A 16,760-nucleotide genomic window follows, 5' to 3' on the forward strand; every position below is an offset into this window, starting at 1 on the left:
AATGGAAACCAGCCATCTGTATTTAAAGCTTTTAAACAAATACTTTGCTTCTAGCCAAGTAAAAAAATGTTGATATTATCGATCAATCCAATTTAAATTAGTTATTGTAGATTTGCAAATAATTTTGTTACCGGTTTGGTTTAGTATGCGCAGCTTAGTGATTAGCGGGATTTCCCATTGCTAATATAATTGTTTAAACACGATTGTGCAGACCTCAAATTATGGCTCAAAAGGTGTCAATATTTATCAGAAAGTAATCGCATGATTATCACATGAGAAGGCTGGCTCAAACCTAACCGTTTGAAACCGATTTATACTTTGGGCAATTGATTACGCAAACTTCAAGATCTTCTTCAGCAGCAGAATGAATAAATATTTGCAAGATTGCGACTCCGAATCGACCACTAAGTCAACTGTCCGCATCGATCAATAAATGTGGAATAGTTTGCCAGATGCGAAATATGGCTTATTTTGTGTCGAGAGTCACGTGCCTGCAATTAGCAGCCGTTTAGCAAGCTGTTGTTTATCTAAATTCCAACTTATAAAATACCTATCACCAAAGATTACTAATAAAGCAGTTACAACTGAGGAACGCAGAGCCACCCATCGCACTTAAAATGCCCAACCAGTCGCAATAACTCAATTATTAGGCTATAACGAAAAACATCAAATCCGATTGAGACGATTTTACGAGCGATCTGGTAACTAGACGTACTCTCTGCATATAAATACTTAAAAAGACATTAAACAAGACGCCGAACAGGGCGCATACAAATCAGCCTACTACTCTCGCCCAGATTTCGCATAGATCGGCGCACCTGCGAACCGTGTAGTGAATCGCAGATACGCGCTACAGTTTTATCAATTAAAAACACCTAGACGCGCGTCCAGATCCGCACGGAATACTCTATCAGTGATCGAATATAGCGTTGGCGTCATTCCACAAGCCTCTGATTGTCCGAAATGTCAAAGGCGACGACAGGAGGCGATTTATTTTTGGCCAAAATCGCAACTTCTCCGTCATGAATGGCTTAAAATAGACCCATTACTTATCAGCCCTAATTGATTAGCGGAGGCATGGGCTTATATCCCACGCAATGCTCAATCAATTCAACCTTATCAATTGTTTTGCTTTATCTTTTGGTTTTATCATGCTGCATACTTTTGCGGGCAGCGCCTAAAACATTTAAGAAAGCTTTTTGAAACGTACAAAAGTCTTTATTACAAATTTGAATGCACTTAGGTAGTAAAATGAGGGACGAAAACAATAAATTAGCTGCATTTTTTAAACAATATTCAACAAAAAATGATTTTAAAAAACGACGTAATATGGCAAATATCAAATGGCTATCGCACCTTTGGCAAACAGATGTTGGCTTACTTTGGTTTAGAATTTACAAAATCAGTGCAAAATAAAAACTAAGCTCTAAATGAAAACTATAAACTACTATTCGATGAGTTTGCACTTTCGGTCAACGTTTTTTTTATGGTTTACAAATATAAATATATTAAATAGTATTGACTTCGTGTTCCAGTCCTTGTGATGTACAGGTCTTGCTTTTCGCTTTTAAAAGGTATTTTTTGTTTTTAGTTTTCAGGTTCATCGAGTCAAAGCTTTTCTGCTTAGGCGTTCACATAAATTTTGAGATTGATAGATAATTTTTTTAAAGTTGAAAATGCCAGTGACTTCAATAAGTCTTCGAAGTGATGCTTAGTTTGTATTTTCTTTTGGTTAATTTGGAAGGCAGTTTAGTCCTGCTTTTCCTCTTTGGCGCTCATGAAAAGCTTCTGGCAAGTGAAGGTCAATGAGTCTACAAAAGAAAACCATATAAATGTCGGACAATGCCACACATTGGGGTTAATGTCAAGAAATACTGACCAATCGTGCGCTGCACCCATTTCGGCTTGTTCTTCCATACGACACCCACATAGTAGAAGGGTATTCCAATTACGGTGATTAATACCCCCATGCCGACCTCATAGGGCGCCACATAAATGGGCACGACGACTAAAAAGGCGCACACGATGACAAATAGGGCGGGTATCCACATAGCGACCTGTTACAGCAAAAAGATGGATTATTCTAAATAATATGCATTAAGTTTAGTGTTGCCATAAAAAGGTCATTGACCCAATAGAGTAATAAAACAACAAAAAATACTTTAGTTTACTTTTTTTATACTGGAGCTGGCTTCTAATAAACTTGCAAAATGAAATAATTTACCTAGCTTCATTGGGCTTGAAAAAATCTAAATTGGCAACACTGACAACGCTGGACTTACTTTAATTGGGCGCTCCATGCAGGGACGGGTGTAGCGGAAGTACAAAACCGCCGACACCGACAACATTATAAAGAACGATTCCACAATGCTGGCGTAGGTGATCAGCACATACACGTCGCTCACAACCAGCATCACGAGGGAGAGAAAGCACTGCCGAGAGGAAAACATTCAAATCAATCAGAGATTAATTACATATAATTTGCTGACTAATTGAGAGGCGCAGCTTACCAGAAAAACGAGGGACGGTAGTGGGGTGTAGCTCTTCACGCTGATGTGCGACAAAATAGCCGGCATGTGACCATTGCGGGCGCCCACAAAGCAAATGCGGGAGGAGGTCATGATGTGGACGGACAGACCGCCAAAAGCAGAAATGGCCACCATGACGGGTATGACCAAAGAAAAGGCGCCGAGAATCTTATCGCCGAAGGTCTGTGGGAAGAGACAGAACAATTTAAATCATTTGAAAAGCTTCTCTGGTTTAATTAAGACTACACAATATAGTTGCCTCTTGCGATTTCGATCAAATAAATTAACTTTTCTAGATATATAATCGTCTTCTCGATTTTAAACTATAGATTCGTAAAGCCTGAGTTTGTAGCAATTTTTATAGGCAATAGTTTTACTTTTTATAGTTTTTTTCACAATTTCAAGTCACGAATCTGGCATAATCTGATCAAAGCGCAAATTGGAACAGGGTCGCCAAGTTCTTACCACAGCGATTGCATTGGAGGCAATCATTTCGGAGGGTGACAGCACGGCCAGATAAGCCACATTGGCCAGCACATAAATGCCGGTGACCAGCGGCAACGAGATGTAAATGGCGCGCGGCAAATTGCGATAGGGATCCCTGAGTTCCTCAGTCATGAAATTTAAGTAATTCCAGCCAGCATAAGAAAAGATGCCGGAGTAAAAGGCCACTGACATCTTGCCGGGATCACTATCAGTGTTCTCGAACGGTCTGCTGAAATTCTCCACGTTGCCCATTAGCATCCATACGAGACCGACGAGGATGATCATCACCAGAGCAGCGATCTTGGTGAACATAATGACGTTCTGCATCTTGGTGGTAACCTTCATGTAATACGAGTTTAGGTAAGTAAGGAAACAGATTGTAATCGCCGCCAACAACTGCAGGGCTATCTTGGGAATGTTACAGGCTCCGCCGAAAAACGGTTCCAGTACATAGGAGGCAAAGGTCAGGCCCATAATGGCATTAGTCGTGGGTCTGCAAGAGATAAGAAATCATAATCAGTGGAATATTTTGCAGACTGCATTTAGACATATGTCCAACTCCTAATCTACGCTTGCAAAAATGGAAAAGCAGATATTCGCTGTTATCTACAATACTAAATGGCAAAAATAGCAGGCAATAAAACGGTCAATGCAGAACTCGTGGAACTGCCCCATAAATAAATTTATACAGGCAGGCTCCGGTTTTCACTTTCACAAGATTCTCTTGTTTTCGTTTTCAAAAACGAAAATTGGTGCTCCCGTTTTCACTTTCACAAGATTTTTTCGTTTTCAAAAACGGGCAAGTTTTTTTTGTCGAAATGAAAAGTAAATGCCATTTTCTACATCAAAATGGTTCTTAATTGCAAAAGGAAAAAAATAGTTGACTCCTTGGTCTATTGATGTTCATTTCACATCATCAGTAGGTCAATCTAATTCGTATTTATTTTTTAAATAATTATTTTCTGACCCCACCTTGATTTCATACATAAAATATTTGCCGTCGGCAACAACAAATTTCGTTTTGCTAAAGGCTCGATAAATCTATTGACAAAGTTATCGTTAATGCTGCCGTACTTGTAGTGGAACGAAACAACCACTTAAAAATACTTTTAAATTGAAAACGAAGAAAAAAATATTTGTAAAGAATAGTTAAATAAGCTTCTTATAAATAAATATGCTTAATTTTCTTTCTTAAATGGTAAAAGTGCAGTAAAAAAGTTGTTAAGAATAGTGGAATGAAAACTGCAAAAAAGGTGGCAGCCCCTTATTATGAAAAACAGCTGATTTCTGATGGTGGCTTATTTTAAATTTTTGAAAATGTAAGTAAGACAACTTAATTTACCGATCGTCGGACATATTAAAAACACATGTGTTGCATCTAAGATGTCTCGATTTTCTTAAATAAATCAATTTCTGCCTTCTTTTGGCTTCAAAACAGGCAATTGAAAATATAAAAGTCATTTTTTTGCGTTGTTTACTTTTGACCAAAAAAAGTCAGCTGTTTGAACTATTCCGATAACGAAACGATGACAAAAAGTTTGTGAAAACCGGAGCACCAAAAACGAAAACGTACGTTTTCGCCCAAAAACGAAAACGAAAAAAAAAAGTGAAAACCGGAGCCTGCCTGATACTTTGTAGATTAGGTGATAAGGCTAGTTTGAAAAACCGTCTGCGTCTAAACACTGGAAAGCAATTTCTGGTTTCTATTCTTATCAAGGAAAGTGGTTGAACTTGGCCGTCAACAGAACGCTAAAAACCGACACAAGTTATTTAATGATGAATTACTCCTTGTTATCAGTTTTTTTGAGGATTGTTATGAAATTAGAAATCGATTCATGAAAGTAATTTGACACTGCTAGTGTTTATTGATAATACTTACACAAATATCATCATGGCATCCCAGAGATATAGGAATGCGGGCAGGGAACCGTACGCTTCGAATATATAGGCGTAATCCCCGCCTGATTTTGGTATGGCAGTGCCAAGTTCCGCGTAGCATAATGCTCCAATCATAGAAAGCAGTCCGCAGAGAACCCAGATGACCAACGATGCGCCCACTGACTCTACCTCACGGATTACGCCCTTTGGGGACACAAAGATCCCCGATCCGAAGATTATTCCCAGGATAATGGCTACGCCTTCAAGGAGGCCCAGCTGTTTTTTAATCACAACCCTACTGCTGTCCGATTCGGCGGATCCCTCGCGACCTTGAGGTTTCTCGGGCGGATTGGATACGGTTTGTGTTATGTTGGAAGGTGGATTTCCAGAACTGGGTGTCAGTAGAACCATTTCGCTCGAGGGCGATTGCAGTTCATCGACGGCGGGCATATTGACAATATGATTTTATGTCCAGAAGCTATAGTATTATTATCCCGCTGCTGGGTGACACAATATTCGCACGCGACGTCTGAATTCGAACTGTAACTGTTTCTTCGGCCGTTGTCCCGTTAATTGATTAAACGAGGCGACTGTGTTTGTGGGTGTGCCTTCGTTTGTGTATTATATTAATGTATTTTTCAATTGTATTCAGCTTATCTCCTGCTGCTCTTCCTCTTCTTTGCCACCGGTTAACGTTGGTTTGTTTTGCTCCGCTGTTCGCCAACTGCCGTCTCGCTCACACCAACACCACCCCCCTGAAGATGAATTTTTTCGCACATGAAACTCGCGATTTAAACTAAAATTTACAGTCTGGCTCGCGGAATTCGGTTAATGGGTCCGGTAAATATGTGCAGACATCGATGTAACCGCCGTATTATGCAAACTTTGCGGTTTAATTCTGGAATTGGCACAGATTCAGTCAAAGGTTTTTCAACCCCACGTTTTCTCGAGCATCTCGGCAGTGTGACCAGTCGGTATGCTGCTAAAAATTACCGCATCTTGTGGAGGTATTTTAACAGGGTGCCGATTTTTGGAAGCCTTCAAGCAATAAATAAAAAAATGGGTCAACAGTTTGTTAATATTTATGGTGCTAATTATTCACTCTTTGAGAATAATTTATTTGTCATACAAAAGTTGTCTACCCAAATAAACAGTTTTTAAAACCATTAAAAAATTTGGTATTTAAAATTTCGTCAATATTATGCCATTTATTTTGTACTTATAAATATGTTTACAAGTTTAAAAAGTTCAAGTCATTCGTTGGGCTAGGGCAGCACCTTGGTGTTCCTCCAGATGTGCGCTTAGTTTTAAGTTCGAACAGTCGTAAACTTTTTTCAACCAATCCATCTGCTACTTCTTTTCCTTGGCCTGCAGCTTGGAGTGAATCATGTCCTTGAATTGCGAAAGAATCTTGTTCTCCCGCTTCTGCCGCTCCTCCTTGCTGAACATGGCTAGCGCTCGTTTTTCGTCGGCCGAGTACAGCTGGTTTTCCTTGCGGATACGCACCGCCTCCATGCGACGATGCCTGCTGCCACTCATCACATAGCCCACGGACTCAAAATTAGCGATCTCGTCGGACGTTAAGCCGATCTCACCACGGCGGGGGATTCTCTTGCCCTCGGCAATGTAGGCAGCCATGGCGGCACCTTCTCCCGGCAACAGGGCCTTGCCGAAATCCTTTTGGTTCAGGCTGCCGCCGGTTCGCAACGATGGACCCACATCCTCATCGTTATGCGAGGCACTATCTTTGGTTCTAGACTTGCCGCCGCTGGAGGAGGAGCTCTTTTTCGACTTTTCCGCCTCAGATTTCCTCTTCTTTTTCTTCTTTTTTGATTTCTTATCTTTTTTACTTTTTACTGAAGTCTTTTTCTTTTTGGGTTTCTTGATGCCCTCGGCGGTCTTTTCCAGCCAAACATCTCCCTCCTCGGAGTTATCTTCGCTTTCGGAGCTGGAACTGGAGCTGTTTGTGTCATCGCTGCTGTCCTCACTGCTGGAGGAACTAGAAGAAGAGTCCTCCGAGGAGCTGGACACCCTCTTGCTCTTTTTCTTCTTGCTTTTCTTTGACTTCTTGGATTTCTTGTCTGCTTTTTTGTGTTTGCTATTGCCCTTTTTCTTTTTTTTCTTTGGCCCAACATAGGAGCCCTTGACTAGCTCTACGTCGTCGCTTTCTGGCCGTGTTGGACTCTTGCCCCACACATCTGGCACGCCCTCTTCGCCAATGCGAACTCTCTGGTTCCTGCGGGCATTAACCGCCTTGAAATCCCCCTTTGATTGGTGGTGAAAGCCTCCTCGGCCTCGGTGCTGTGATCTTGTTGAGGGCTCTGCCGGGTCATTAATGAAACTGCCCTCAGGAGCCCTTCCACGGAAAGGATTCTGCCGCCGGTCGTTGTTTTCGTGGAAACGATCGTTGGGCCAGCGATCCACGGATTTTGGTCTCGACTTTCGATTTCTAGAGGGGCTTCTTGAAGAACTGGAGCTTTCACTGCTGCTAGCGGAGTTACTAGAAGATGAGTGTCGGGCTCTGCGCCGGGGAGGCTCTGCAACCTTTTCCCTAGAACGGCGGGAACTGAGATTTGAGTTTCTCTCCCTGTGGAGCTCTCTATCTCTGTCTCCTTTTCCCTCCCGGGACACCGATCTCCGGTGCTGCGATTTGTTGTTTGTCCTTCTCTCCGATCGGGAACGATCTCTGGAATAGGATCTGTGGTGTTCCCTTTGTCTGCTGCGACTCCTGCTGCGTGAACGCATGCTGAAATTGCAATTTTTCAACAATTTCACCGGAAAATGCAAAACAAACGTTTGTTGTGAGGGGTGGACAGAATTCGATAGTCAAAATAATCGATGGTACCAAACAGCTGATTGTTTAGGGTCACACCAAATAAACGGTTGCAAATTTCATCGCGAAATTAAAGTTAGTTTAACGCCAAGAATGCTGTAATTAAGTTGTAAAACTAAATAAAGAGGAAAGGATACAATAAATAAAAATGGCGAGGATTACTTGGAGAGGTCACTCCAGTCAGGAGCTGCTGTAAGCTTTGCAACCTTATTTTTCGAATTGGGCCACTGATTGGTAATGTTTATGTTTACTCTTATTGAAGTTCTATTTGTCGGCTTCGTTGGTCTTATATGAAACACTGCTGGACCTCTTTAACCTTTAACGCCCACATGAATTCGTCCTACGCCTCCGACGTATGCTTGACACCCATTTTTTGGTTTGTGGACAACTACACTCACTGCTTGGGACCGGTAACACTATCCTACAAAACCAATTAAAGCCCATATAATAGTCAAAACCCACATTTTCAGTTCTTTGTGGTGGGCGTGGCTGCCTTGACAACATCAGTGGTTGGCATTGCCTACTGGATTGGCTTACCTTTTTGGTGGGCCAAGAGCCAATTGGTCACATATTTCCTCCTCATCGTGGGCAATTGGCTGCTGCTCAATGTGGTCTTCCACTATGTTATGGCTGTGATCACCCCGGCTGGCCACCCTCCGGAAGGCGTGTCCCTGGTGGAGGCGGTCAGCATGTGCGGCAAGTGCATAGCCCCCAAGCCGCCAAGAACACACCACTGCTCCGTTTGTAATCGCTGCATCCTGAAGATGGATCACCACTGCCGTAAGTATTGGCACTTTTAAAAGTTTCCAAAAATAATTGGTTTTTTATCTGTAAAGCTTGGCTCAACAACTGTGTGGGTTATGGCAATCATCGGTACTTCTTCCTCTATATGATGTACACCACTCTGGGTTGCCTGTTCCTCTGCTTGTTTGGACTGGAAATTGGTCACAAATATCTGTGGTTGGATCACGGTGAAACCTGGACGGAGATTGAACCCCTGGAGGGGCAACCGGTGAAATTTAACCTCAGTGGACACATAATTCCTGTGGTAAGTTAGTTAAACCAAGTAAAATAAACTAAAATTAATTATGTATACTGTTTTTTAGACACATCCCCATGAGTACGATGAGTTTATGCTACCAGCTGCTGTACACAATCTGCCCACGCCCATTGTGGATACGGATGCACCTTCGCCTGGCCGTCGTCGAGCCCTGTGGTTCATGGCCTTCACGCTGGTCTCCGTTGTATTAGCACTTGGAAGCCTCTCCATCTGGCACGCCAAGCTCATCACGCGAGGAGAGACCAGTGTGGAGGCCCACATCAACGAAACCGAACGGAAAAGGCTTCTGCAGCAGCAACGCATTTACATTAATCCGTATAATTTTGGCACCAAAAAGAACTGGAAACTGTTTTTGGGTCTGGTGCGGGGCAGGTATGTTATGTTATATGTTATATTATCTATTTTAAAAGAAAATGATTTTCCAGATCCTTCTGGCGAACTGTTCTACTTCCCTCTTGGCATAAGCCCGAAGGAACTGGTCTCAGTTTTCACACGGTAAACGATGCGCCCTTCGAGGACGAGTGGCCATAGATCGAACATCAAAGCCTTTGTGATGTTATCCAGTCAATCTTATGTTATTAGCTTAATAGATAAGGTCTAAAGTTACTAGTTTTTATGTGTCAACTGCCTATTTTTAGTATTTATCCACGATTCCAACTATACTCCAAACTTGCTAAATACGGTATGTCTTGGCATGTTTCCATAACGACTAAGAGCACAATAGCGTTTTTTATACATACTAGCTCAATAAAAATAAAAGTCAATTCCAGTAAACAATATAACCTGTTGTGTTGCCCTTGGTATTTGTGCCGGTATGGCAACTTGTTGCCAGGACAAGGTTACGCCTTCGGGTTTGGTCAATAAATTGTAGAAACATTATTTCATTTCATTATTAAGGATGTCGAAGGCTTCGGGATCTGAAGATGAGCCTCTGGTGCCAGATGATTTCGATGATGATTTCTACAAGGAATTATGTGACAAAATCCCTGAAGTAAGGATTAAACGCAACGTTTTCATTAAACTGCTAAGCTTATTTGATTATTGTGTACAGGCAACCAAGGCTTTGCGTCAAAAGGACACTCCTAACAATGCGGATAATGTCCAGAGATTGCTCATATGTGGCACTCGCTATAAAAGCGATCTTCGAATGGAGAAGGAACGGTCCCAGGAGTTGCGTAAAGAGATTGAGAGTTTGGAGGGACGATTGGAGAATGCAGCTCGAGTGACCAAGATGGACATGGCCACCATTGAGGAGCTACGAGGGGTCATAGGTTATTATAATAATTTAAGTCACAGTAATATTTTTGAATTCTAAATTACATTTGCAGAGGGTGCTTGGAAGCAGAAGGATGCTGCACAGATCCGTGAACAGTCCGCTCAAGATGAAGTGTTAAGTCTCCGGGAGAAGCTGGACGAATCGGAGCAAATGGTGGCCCATCTCAATGAGAAGCGGCTGGCCATGAGCAAACGTGACGATGGCAAGGAACGTGAGCGTCTTACGGCCGAAATTGCCGATCTCAACAAGCGTTTGCAGCTGCAGCGAACTTATGCCACTGAACTGGACAGCACAATCGAAGGATTGGAGGCAAAAAACAAGGAGTTACTCAAGTTGTTGGATGTAAGTGACAGAATCTTATCCAAACACTTCTTTATTATTATTTTTGTTTTCAATAAAGGAAACCTCTAGCGATGCTTGCAACCTTAAACGTAAGAGCGATGCTTTATCCAAGGAACTTTCAACTATGAAGACCGAAGAGTCCCGATACCAGGAGCAAATATCTCAAATGAAATCGGCCAACGAGCACCTGACCAAAGTGAAAGTCCGTCAGAACCTTCAGATTCTCTCCTTAAAGACGAATCTCGAACATTTAAATACCCAACATAATGCCACCAACAACAAGTTGGCCAAGATTACTGTGGATCTGGAGTACACAGTTCAGGAAAGGGATAAGAATAAGCGGGCTTTGAATCAACGCATTAATCTACTGAAAGTACGGGAGGATGAGCTGATTAAAGTGCGCCAGGATAATGGAAAATTGGCTAAATCCCAGGAAACAATTGCTCGAAAGTATGCAGGATTAGATGAATCAAAGCGAGAAGTGGAACAACAGAACATTCGATTGAAGTAATAAGTGCTCAGGTAATAGTGTTAAGTTTACTAAATAAAAGTGTTTACAGAACTCAGCTCGGCACCCAGGATAAAGAACTTGAGTCCATGCGCAGGGTGGTCCATCATTTCGAGAAGAACAATGAAAACCTGACCAAGGAGCGGGATTCTTTGAGGCGGGAACTGCAAGCTGAACATCAACAGCTGGAGCAAAGTAATGCCCTGCATCAAGAGGCTCAACACGAAATCCGTGCTCTCAAGGACACCATCAGCACTATGGATACCAAGCTCAAGAAACTCAATGAGGACGCAAACAAGCTGAAGAAGGAGAAGACTAAGAAGTTGGATGAAATACAGCACTGGATAGATAAGCTGGATGCATTACAGAGTAAGTTTTCGCATTTTATCATCAGATTATTTTTACTTAAATATTTTTTTAACCAGATGAAATGCACCTAAAGGAGAACTACGAGATTGAACTGAAGCGCACTATTAGCGACCTTGAGGCCAAGTGCTCCAAGTTCCAGCAACAACACGATGTTCTGGCTGCTGAGCGCCAGTCTCTTCAACGCACTGTGCAAGTTGCCGACGAGGAGCGGCAGAAACTTCGCGACCAACTAGTCAATTTTCAAGCGCTCGTCGAGAAGCTGAAGGCGAAGATCGGCTACCGGGACTCGGAGTTGTCCAAACTGCAGCTGCAGATTGATCGCATGGAGAAGGAGCGACGCCTGCTGCGGAACGACATCCGGCACGCTCAACTAGGTCAGCAGCACACCAAGGCGGAGCTGCTGGATAAGCGCAAGGAGAACGACAGACATGCCAAGTCGCTGCAGGAGGACGAGCTAAAGTTGGCGCGTCTGCGCAAGGACGTGGACAACCTGATGAACGAGAAGAACGCGATCAGTGCGGCTCTGACCAAGCGCAACGAGGAGTACGAGCGACTGAAGCACAGCCAGGAGAACCTCCAAACGGTGTACGATCAAACCCAGAGGCAGTGCACCCAGTGCCAGGATGATATGCGATTGATGGGCGTGGAGATAAAGAACTTGCGAACGGAAAGGGACGTCCTGAGGGCGGACAGGGAGAGTGCAGCGGATCTGCGCCAGGAACTGCTCCAAATGCACCGCATGCTTAATCAGGAACGAATTAAGGCACGCGCCTTGCAGGATGAGATGGTCACGCCCATGAATGTCCACCGCTGGCGTCTGTTGAGCGGCAAGGACCCGGAGAAGATGGACCTCCTGGGTCGCATCAGTATCCTTCGCAAGCAGCTTCTCCAGCAGAACGTGGCTGCCTTGGAGCAGGAAAGGGCCCTGACTGAAGCCCAACAGCTTTACGGGGCTCTGAGGGAGTTTATGCTCAAGCTGCCCAGTCATAAAGTGAGAGCGGAGCTTAATAGCGTCAAGGTGGGTTAGCATGTGGTAAAATATATTTAATTTATATTACCATTATTTTGATTACCAGGCTAATTTATCCGCCAAGGATCGCAAACTCAAGGTTCTCAAGGCCGAACTTAGTGCTAGAGAGGCAGATGAGAGGTCCAAGAAGGAGAAGCTAGAGGAGATGCGGGTTAACCTGGCACTCACCAAAACCCAGCTGTTGGAGGAGAAGAAGCACAAGCAGAAACTCCTGGAGGAGAGACATTTGCTGGAGCAGATGCACTGCTATTCGGCGCCAGCCCAACTGCCAAGAACTCTGGGTGCGGGATTCAAGATGGTCAGTAATTTACTTTAAGTAACAACAACACTAAGTTCCTACCAATAAACATTACTTTATATTAATCAAAGAACATATTAGGTTGTTTGGTAATGACATACCGGTTTTTACAATCAAATTTCGCGCTTCGCTTGTGAAGTCAAATATAATCGTATCTGGCAATGCTGTACATATATCGTTTGAAAGGTATTGGCATCACCTTTAAATAACATATACTAGTTTGTTAAACAAACCACCAACACCACCAACAAGTATAACTAAAATAACAATATTCTGTTAATAATTTATAATGAAATTTAATGATATATGTACTTACAATGTGTCAATCTTCTTTTTTGCGCCTTAAAGATTTGAGATGGAAAAACATCGATGTTGCCCCGGTAAACATCGATGTTGCCGATGTTTCTCCACCTCTAGTTTGTTTACATGAGCGTACACTTTAAAAAATTACAATCGGTTGAAATGGAGTTCACAAACGCAGAAATTCGGGCAATTTTGAAATTTTATTTCGCACAGGGAAAAACTGCTGCGGAATCTCGCAGACAGATTATTGCTGTCTTAGGAGATTACAAACTTTCGATTCAAACCGTCGAACGGTGGTTTAGGCGATTCCGAAGTGGCAATTTTGATACAGAAACACCCAAGCCTTCCGGACGACCAGTGACCGTTAATACGGATAAAATCATGGAAATAGTGGATCGAGATCGTCATGTGACTATTAGAGCCATCGCAGAGGAGCTGCAACTAAGCACGGAAACCGTCCATAGGCATTTAAAGTCGAAAAATTTAACAAAAAAAGCTCGATGTAAGGGGGCCTCAAAAAAAGAATAAATTAAGGTTTTTAAATATTTTCTGTAATTAATAAAAAAGTAAAAGGTACCCTAATTGTTGCAGGACCAGAATTACTGAGCTACAATCTCTCATCTGATTTGGTTATAATCTCGGAAGAGGACGACATGTCGAATAAATGCTCCATGAAGTTTTCGTCGATCGTCTTGGGTGCGTTTTTCTTGCAATCGGCTCTACCTATGACGAACCCTTTGTTCTTTTGATGCTGGAGGCGCAGCTGTACTTGGAAGCCTGCTATTAGGTTTTCCCGGGCCTTTAGATCGATTTCATTGATCCTCAGCTCGGCTTTCATGGCTTTCAGCTGACGGGTTTGGCGTCGATTGATGCGCTGCTGATCGCAAAGCTTCTCTCGCGTACTAGGATCAGGCAAGTACGTAATCTGGCGCTTGAGGTCCTCGTGCATGCGTACCACATTGGCCAGTTCCTTGGCCATGTTCTCGCGGAGCACGGAAAGGCGAATGTTTCGGCGCAGCAGGACTTGCACCTTGCGGATTAGGTCGAAGCGGCGGGGATCCTTGCCTTGGAGCACGCGCCAGCGATGGACGCGACAGGGGCGGGACAGCTCCTCCGAGTAGGCGGATACCCTGAGCCTCTCTCGGTTGAGCTGTCGCTCCAATCGGATCACATCGTGGCGCATGGCCGCCTTGTTGCCCACCTCGCGTTGCATGCACTCGTGCGACATCCGCAGGTTAACGACCTCCAGTTTGAGCAATCGAATGTCCTCCACTCTTTGGTTGTACTGCGAGGTGCCCCGATCAATGGCCTTCTGCATCATTGACACTTTTTCCTTTAGCAGGCGCACCTCATCGTTTCGCCTGACCATCTGCAAGCCCACCAGGCTCTTCTCCTTCGTCACCTCATCGAGGGCGCATTTGATGGTCTTGAAGCGCTTCTCATCGGAGTCGATGGTGTGCTGCGATTGCTCGAACCGGATCTTCATTTCCCGGAGATCGGATCGCGTGCTGGCCAACAATCGTTCCTTGGCATGGATCTCGTTCTGCTTCTGCTTAATAGCGCGGTTCATCTGCTCGATCTGGTTCCCTAGAGTGGAGATCTCCTTCTCGTTAAGGGCCAGCGTTGTGGTCATCTGGTTGATCTGGTGCGTCAGTTTGGCCATTGTGCTTTGTAGCGTGGAGCGGTCTCGCGAGCACATGTCCAACGTCTTCATTAGCATCACCTTCTCCGAATGGATGATTTCCATCTGCTTCTTGGCGTTCAAAAAATCCAGCTGTTTCTGCGTTAGCTCTGCCTGGACGGCTTCCAATCGCTCCGTCTTGATAATAAGTGCATCTATAAGATAAATATATATAAAGTAATTTTAATTTGACTTATTTTATACCCACCCTCGAGGCCATCGATCTTCTTGTAGGCATCGTTGAGTTCCACCGATTGTTCCTTTTTCTCACGGGATATTTTCTGCACCCGCAGATCCTTCTCATCCAGGGACTTGTTGGCCCGCTGTAGATCGTCCTGCAAATCCTGCACCTGGTGACGTATAGTTGCGATCTCGTGACGCACTCCGGACACCACATCGTTAAGACGCGTGATTTCCATTCTAAGTTTATCCCGAGAGCGGGTTATTTCTTCCTTCTGGTGGAGTGCCTCGTCCAACTTGACAGTAGCCACAGCAATTTTCTTTTCCTGCACTTTAATCTCATTTCTATAGGACACAAATTCTTCAACTTCGTTTTGCTGGTAATTTATGGAAAATATTTGTTACCTATTAACAATATCCTGGTCGTTAAGCTCCGTGTTCTTTTTGGCAAGCTGTATGAAACGTCTTTCCAGGATAACCGAATCGTCTGCTTTTTTCTTTGCATCCCGCTCAGCAGCACGGCGGGCCAAGTCAAGATCAATGTTGTCCCGCCTCCGGGCATTGCTCAACTCCTCGGCCACCTTGAGGTTCGCCTGCAGCCTGTTCTTCTCATCCTCATGCTGGCGGTGGGCCTTCAACATGCTGTAGTTCTCCCGCACGAGACGATCATTCCGCTGCTTGAGTTCTTCATTGGCAGCGGCTACCTGCGCCGTTGTTTTTTCCAGCGTAAGGAGCTCCTGGTTTTGCTGCAGAACCAACGCCAACTCCTTGTTAAGACACAACAGCCTTTCCTGGTTCTTATCCTGTTCCACACTGCACTTGTGCTCTAACCGATAGTTCTCCAGCTCGGCCCTCTTTACCCGCATATTAAGATTGGCAATCGTTTCTTTTGAAATCTCTATCATACCCTCCAGCGATTCGGAGTAAAAGCGATTCGTTTGCAGTCGCTTCTGGTAGTCCTTTAGCTCGCCAGCCAGGCGATCCCGCTCTCGAAAGACCAAGCCACGAATTTGCTGCTCCTTGCTGCACATAAAATATATTATGTTTATTGGAACTTCAGTTATGTCGTTAGTTTGTTGGGAAGTACTCACGGATTGGTTTGTGCATTTTCGTGCTCAGATTTGTTAAAGGTCGTTTGTTCACTGCGCACGAGTGAAGTAAGCTGGATCTGCAAGGTCTCCTGTCGATTCTTGATGGTGTCCTCGTTCCGCCAGGCCTCCTCCAAAGACTCCCGCAGGTGCTCCATCATCGACTCCGAGGTGGCCGTGGTCCGCAGGGCCAGCCGCAGCTTCTCGTCCGCCGTCTTCATCTTCTGATTCATCACCTGGGCTTGGGTCACCTCGGTGACATAGTGGCCGTGAAGTCGGAAGAGGATGTCCACGTACAACTTGAACTTGGCAGCCAGACTGGCGTTGCGTTCGCTCAAAAACTGGACCAGCTGGTAGGAGTCGGCGAAGAACTCCGTGTTAAGATCACTGACCAGATTCAGTTGTGCCGCATCTACACTATCCAGCAATCGGCCCCTAATGGATGACATTGAGGTAGACTTCATGCTGTGTAAGGAGGATTTAACTGGCTTCTGGACCCTGCGCTGTGCTATTTTCATCTTCAGGATATTGACATTCATCTTCAGGGTATCAATTAACTGAAAAAGGCACAAGAGATAACAGGGTAACAAGAACCTCCTGTAGCAGAAAAAACCAAAAGGAGAGAAAAGAATATAAACGAAACAAATAAAGTGTGTTAGTGTGACGGATAAGTGTAATGTTTTATGATCATAGCTACCCCATCCATTTCCCAATAATAAAATAAAAAAAGTTTTATTTTTTATTAAGCATAAAATTGCGTATATTTCTTAAACTCAATTTACAGATTTCTCTTTTGTTACACTCTTTATACAAGTTTGAATCAGAAAATATATATGTTTATCTTTAGGGGTAATAGAGTTATTATTGTTGAAATTCAATTTAAGGATTTCATCTTGCCAC

At 43.8% G+C, this 16,760-nt stretch overlaps 5 protein-coding genes across 5 annotated transcripts; 2 read left to right on the forward strand and 3 right to left on the reverse strand.

Annotated features, from left to right (window-relative positions):
* Positions 1–1,196: 1,196 nt before the first annotated feature.
* On the reverse strand, positions 1,197–5,858 carry LOC108086575 (large neutral amino acids transporter small subunit 1). Its single transcript, XM_017183532.2, has 6 exons — positions 4,894–5,858; positions 2,994–3,507; positions 2,511–2,711; positions 2,283–2,432; positions 1,880–2,057; positions 1,197–1,811 (listed from the first exon to the last, which is right to left on the reverse strand). Exons 1-6 carry the CDS (start codon positions 5,340–5,342, stop codon positions 1,750–1,752), a joined length of 1,554 nt encoding a protein of 517 aa, XP_017039021.1. The 5' UTR covers positions 5,343–5,858; the 3' UTR covers positions 1,197–1,749.
* Positions 5,859–6,066: 208 nt separating this feature from the next.
* LOC108086576 (NKAP family protein CG6066) lies at positions 6,067–7,711 on the reverse strand. The gene has a single exon (XM_017183533.2). The coding sequence runs from the start codon at positions 7,635–7,637 to the stop codon at positions 6,243–6,245; it is 1,395 nt and encodes a 464-aa protein (XP_017039022.1). The 5' UTR covers positions 7,638–7,711; the 3' UTR covers positions 6,067–6,242.
* Positions 7,712–7,757: 46 nt separating this feature from the next.
* Positions 7,758–9,556, forward strand: LOC108086577 (palmitoyltransferase ZDHHC16). The gene is made up of 6 exons (XM_017183534.1): positions 7,758–7,917; positions 7,988–8,135; positions 8,196–8,505; positions 8,562–8,773; positions 8,832–9,157; positions 9,211–9,556. Exons 1-6 carry the CDS (start codon positions 7,874–7,876, stop codon positions 9,314–9,316), a joined length of 1,146 nt encoding a protein of 381 aa, XP_017039023.1. The 5' UTR covers positions 7,758–7,873; the 3' UTR covers positions 9,317–9,556.
* Positions 9,557–9,683: 127 nt separating this feature from the next.
* LOC108086529 (cilia- and flagella-associated protein 58) lies at positions 9,684–12,626 on the forward strand. The gene is made up of 7 exons (XM_017183458.1): positions 9,684–9,776; positions 9,837–10,056; positions 10,114–10,403; positions 10,462–10,910; positions 10,964–11,280; positions 11,337–12,298; positions 12,357–12,626. The coding sequence occupies exons 1-7, from the start codon at positions 9,684–9,686 to the stop codon at positions 12,624–12,626; spliced, it is 2,601 nt and encodes an 866-aa protein (XP_017038947.1).
* An 814-nt stretch (positions 12,627–13,440) lies between these two features.
* Positions 13,441–16,526, reverse strand: LOC108086594 (cilia- and flagella-associated protein 58). Its single transcript, XM_017183563.1, has 4 exons — positions 15,864–16,526; positions 15,178–15,795; positions 14,801–15,117; positions 13,441–14,747 (listed from the first exon to the last, which is right to left on the reverse strand). The coding sequence occupies exons 1-4, from the start codon at positions 16,397–16,399 to the stop codon at positions 13,519–13,521; spliced, it is 2,700 nt and encodes an 899-aa protein (XP_017039052.1). The 5' UTR covers positions 16,400–16,526; the 3' UTR covers positions 13,441–13,518.
* Between the last annotated feature and the right edge of the window lie 234 nt (positions 16,527–16,760).

Source organism: Drosophila ficusphila, unplaced genomic scaffold (assembly GCF_018152265.1).
Source record: "Drosophila ficusphila isolate 14025-0441.05 unplaced genomic scaffold, ASM1815226v1 contig_791, whole genome shotgun sequence".
Lineage (NCBI taxonomy): Eukaryota > Metazoa > Arthropoda > Insecta > Diptera > Drosophilidae > Drosophila > Drosophila ficusphila.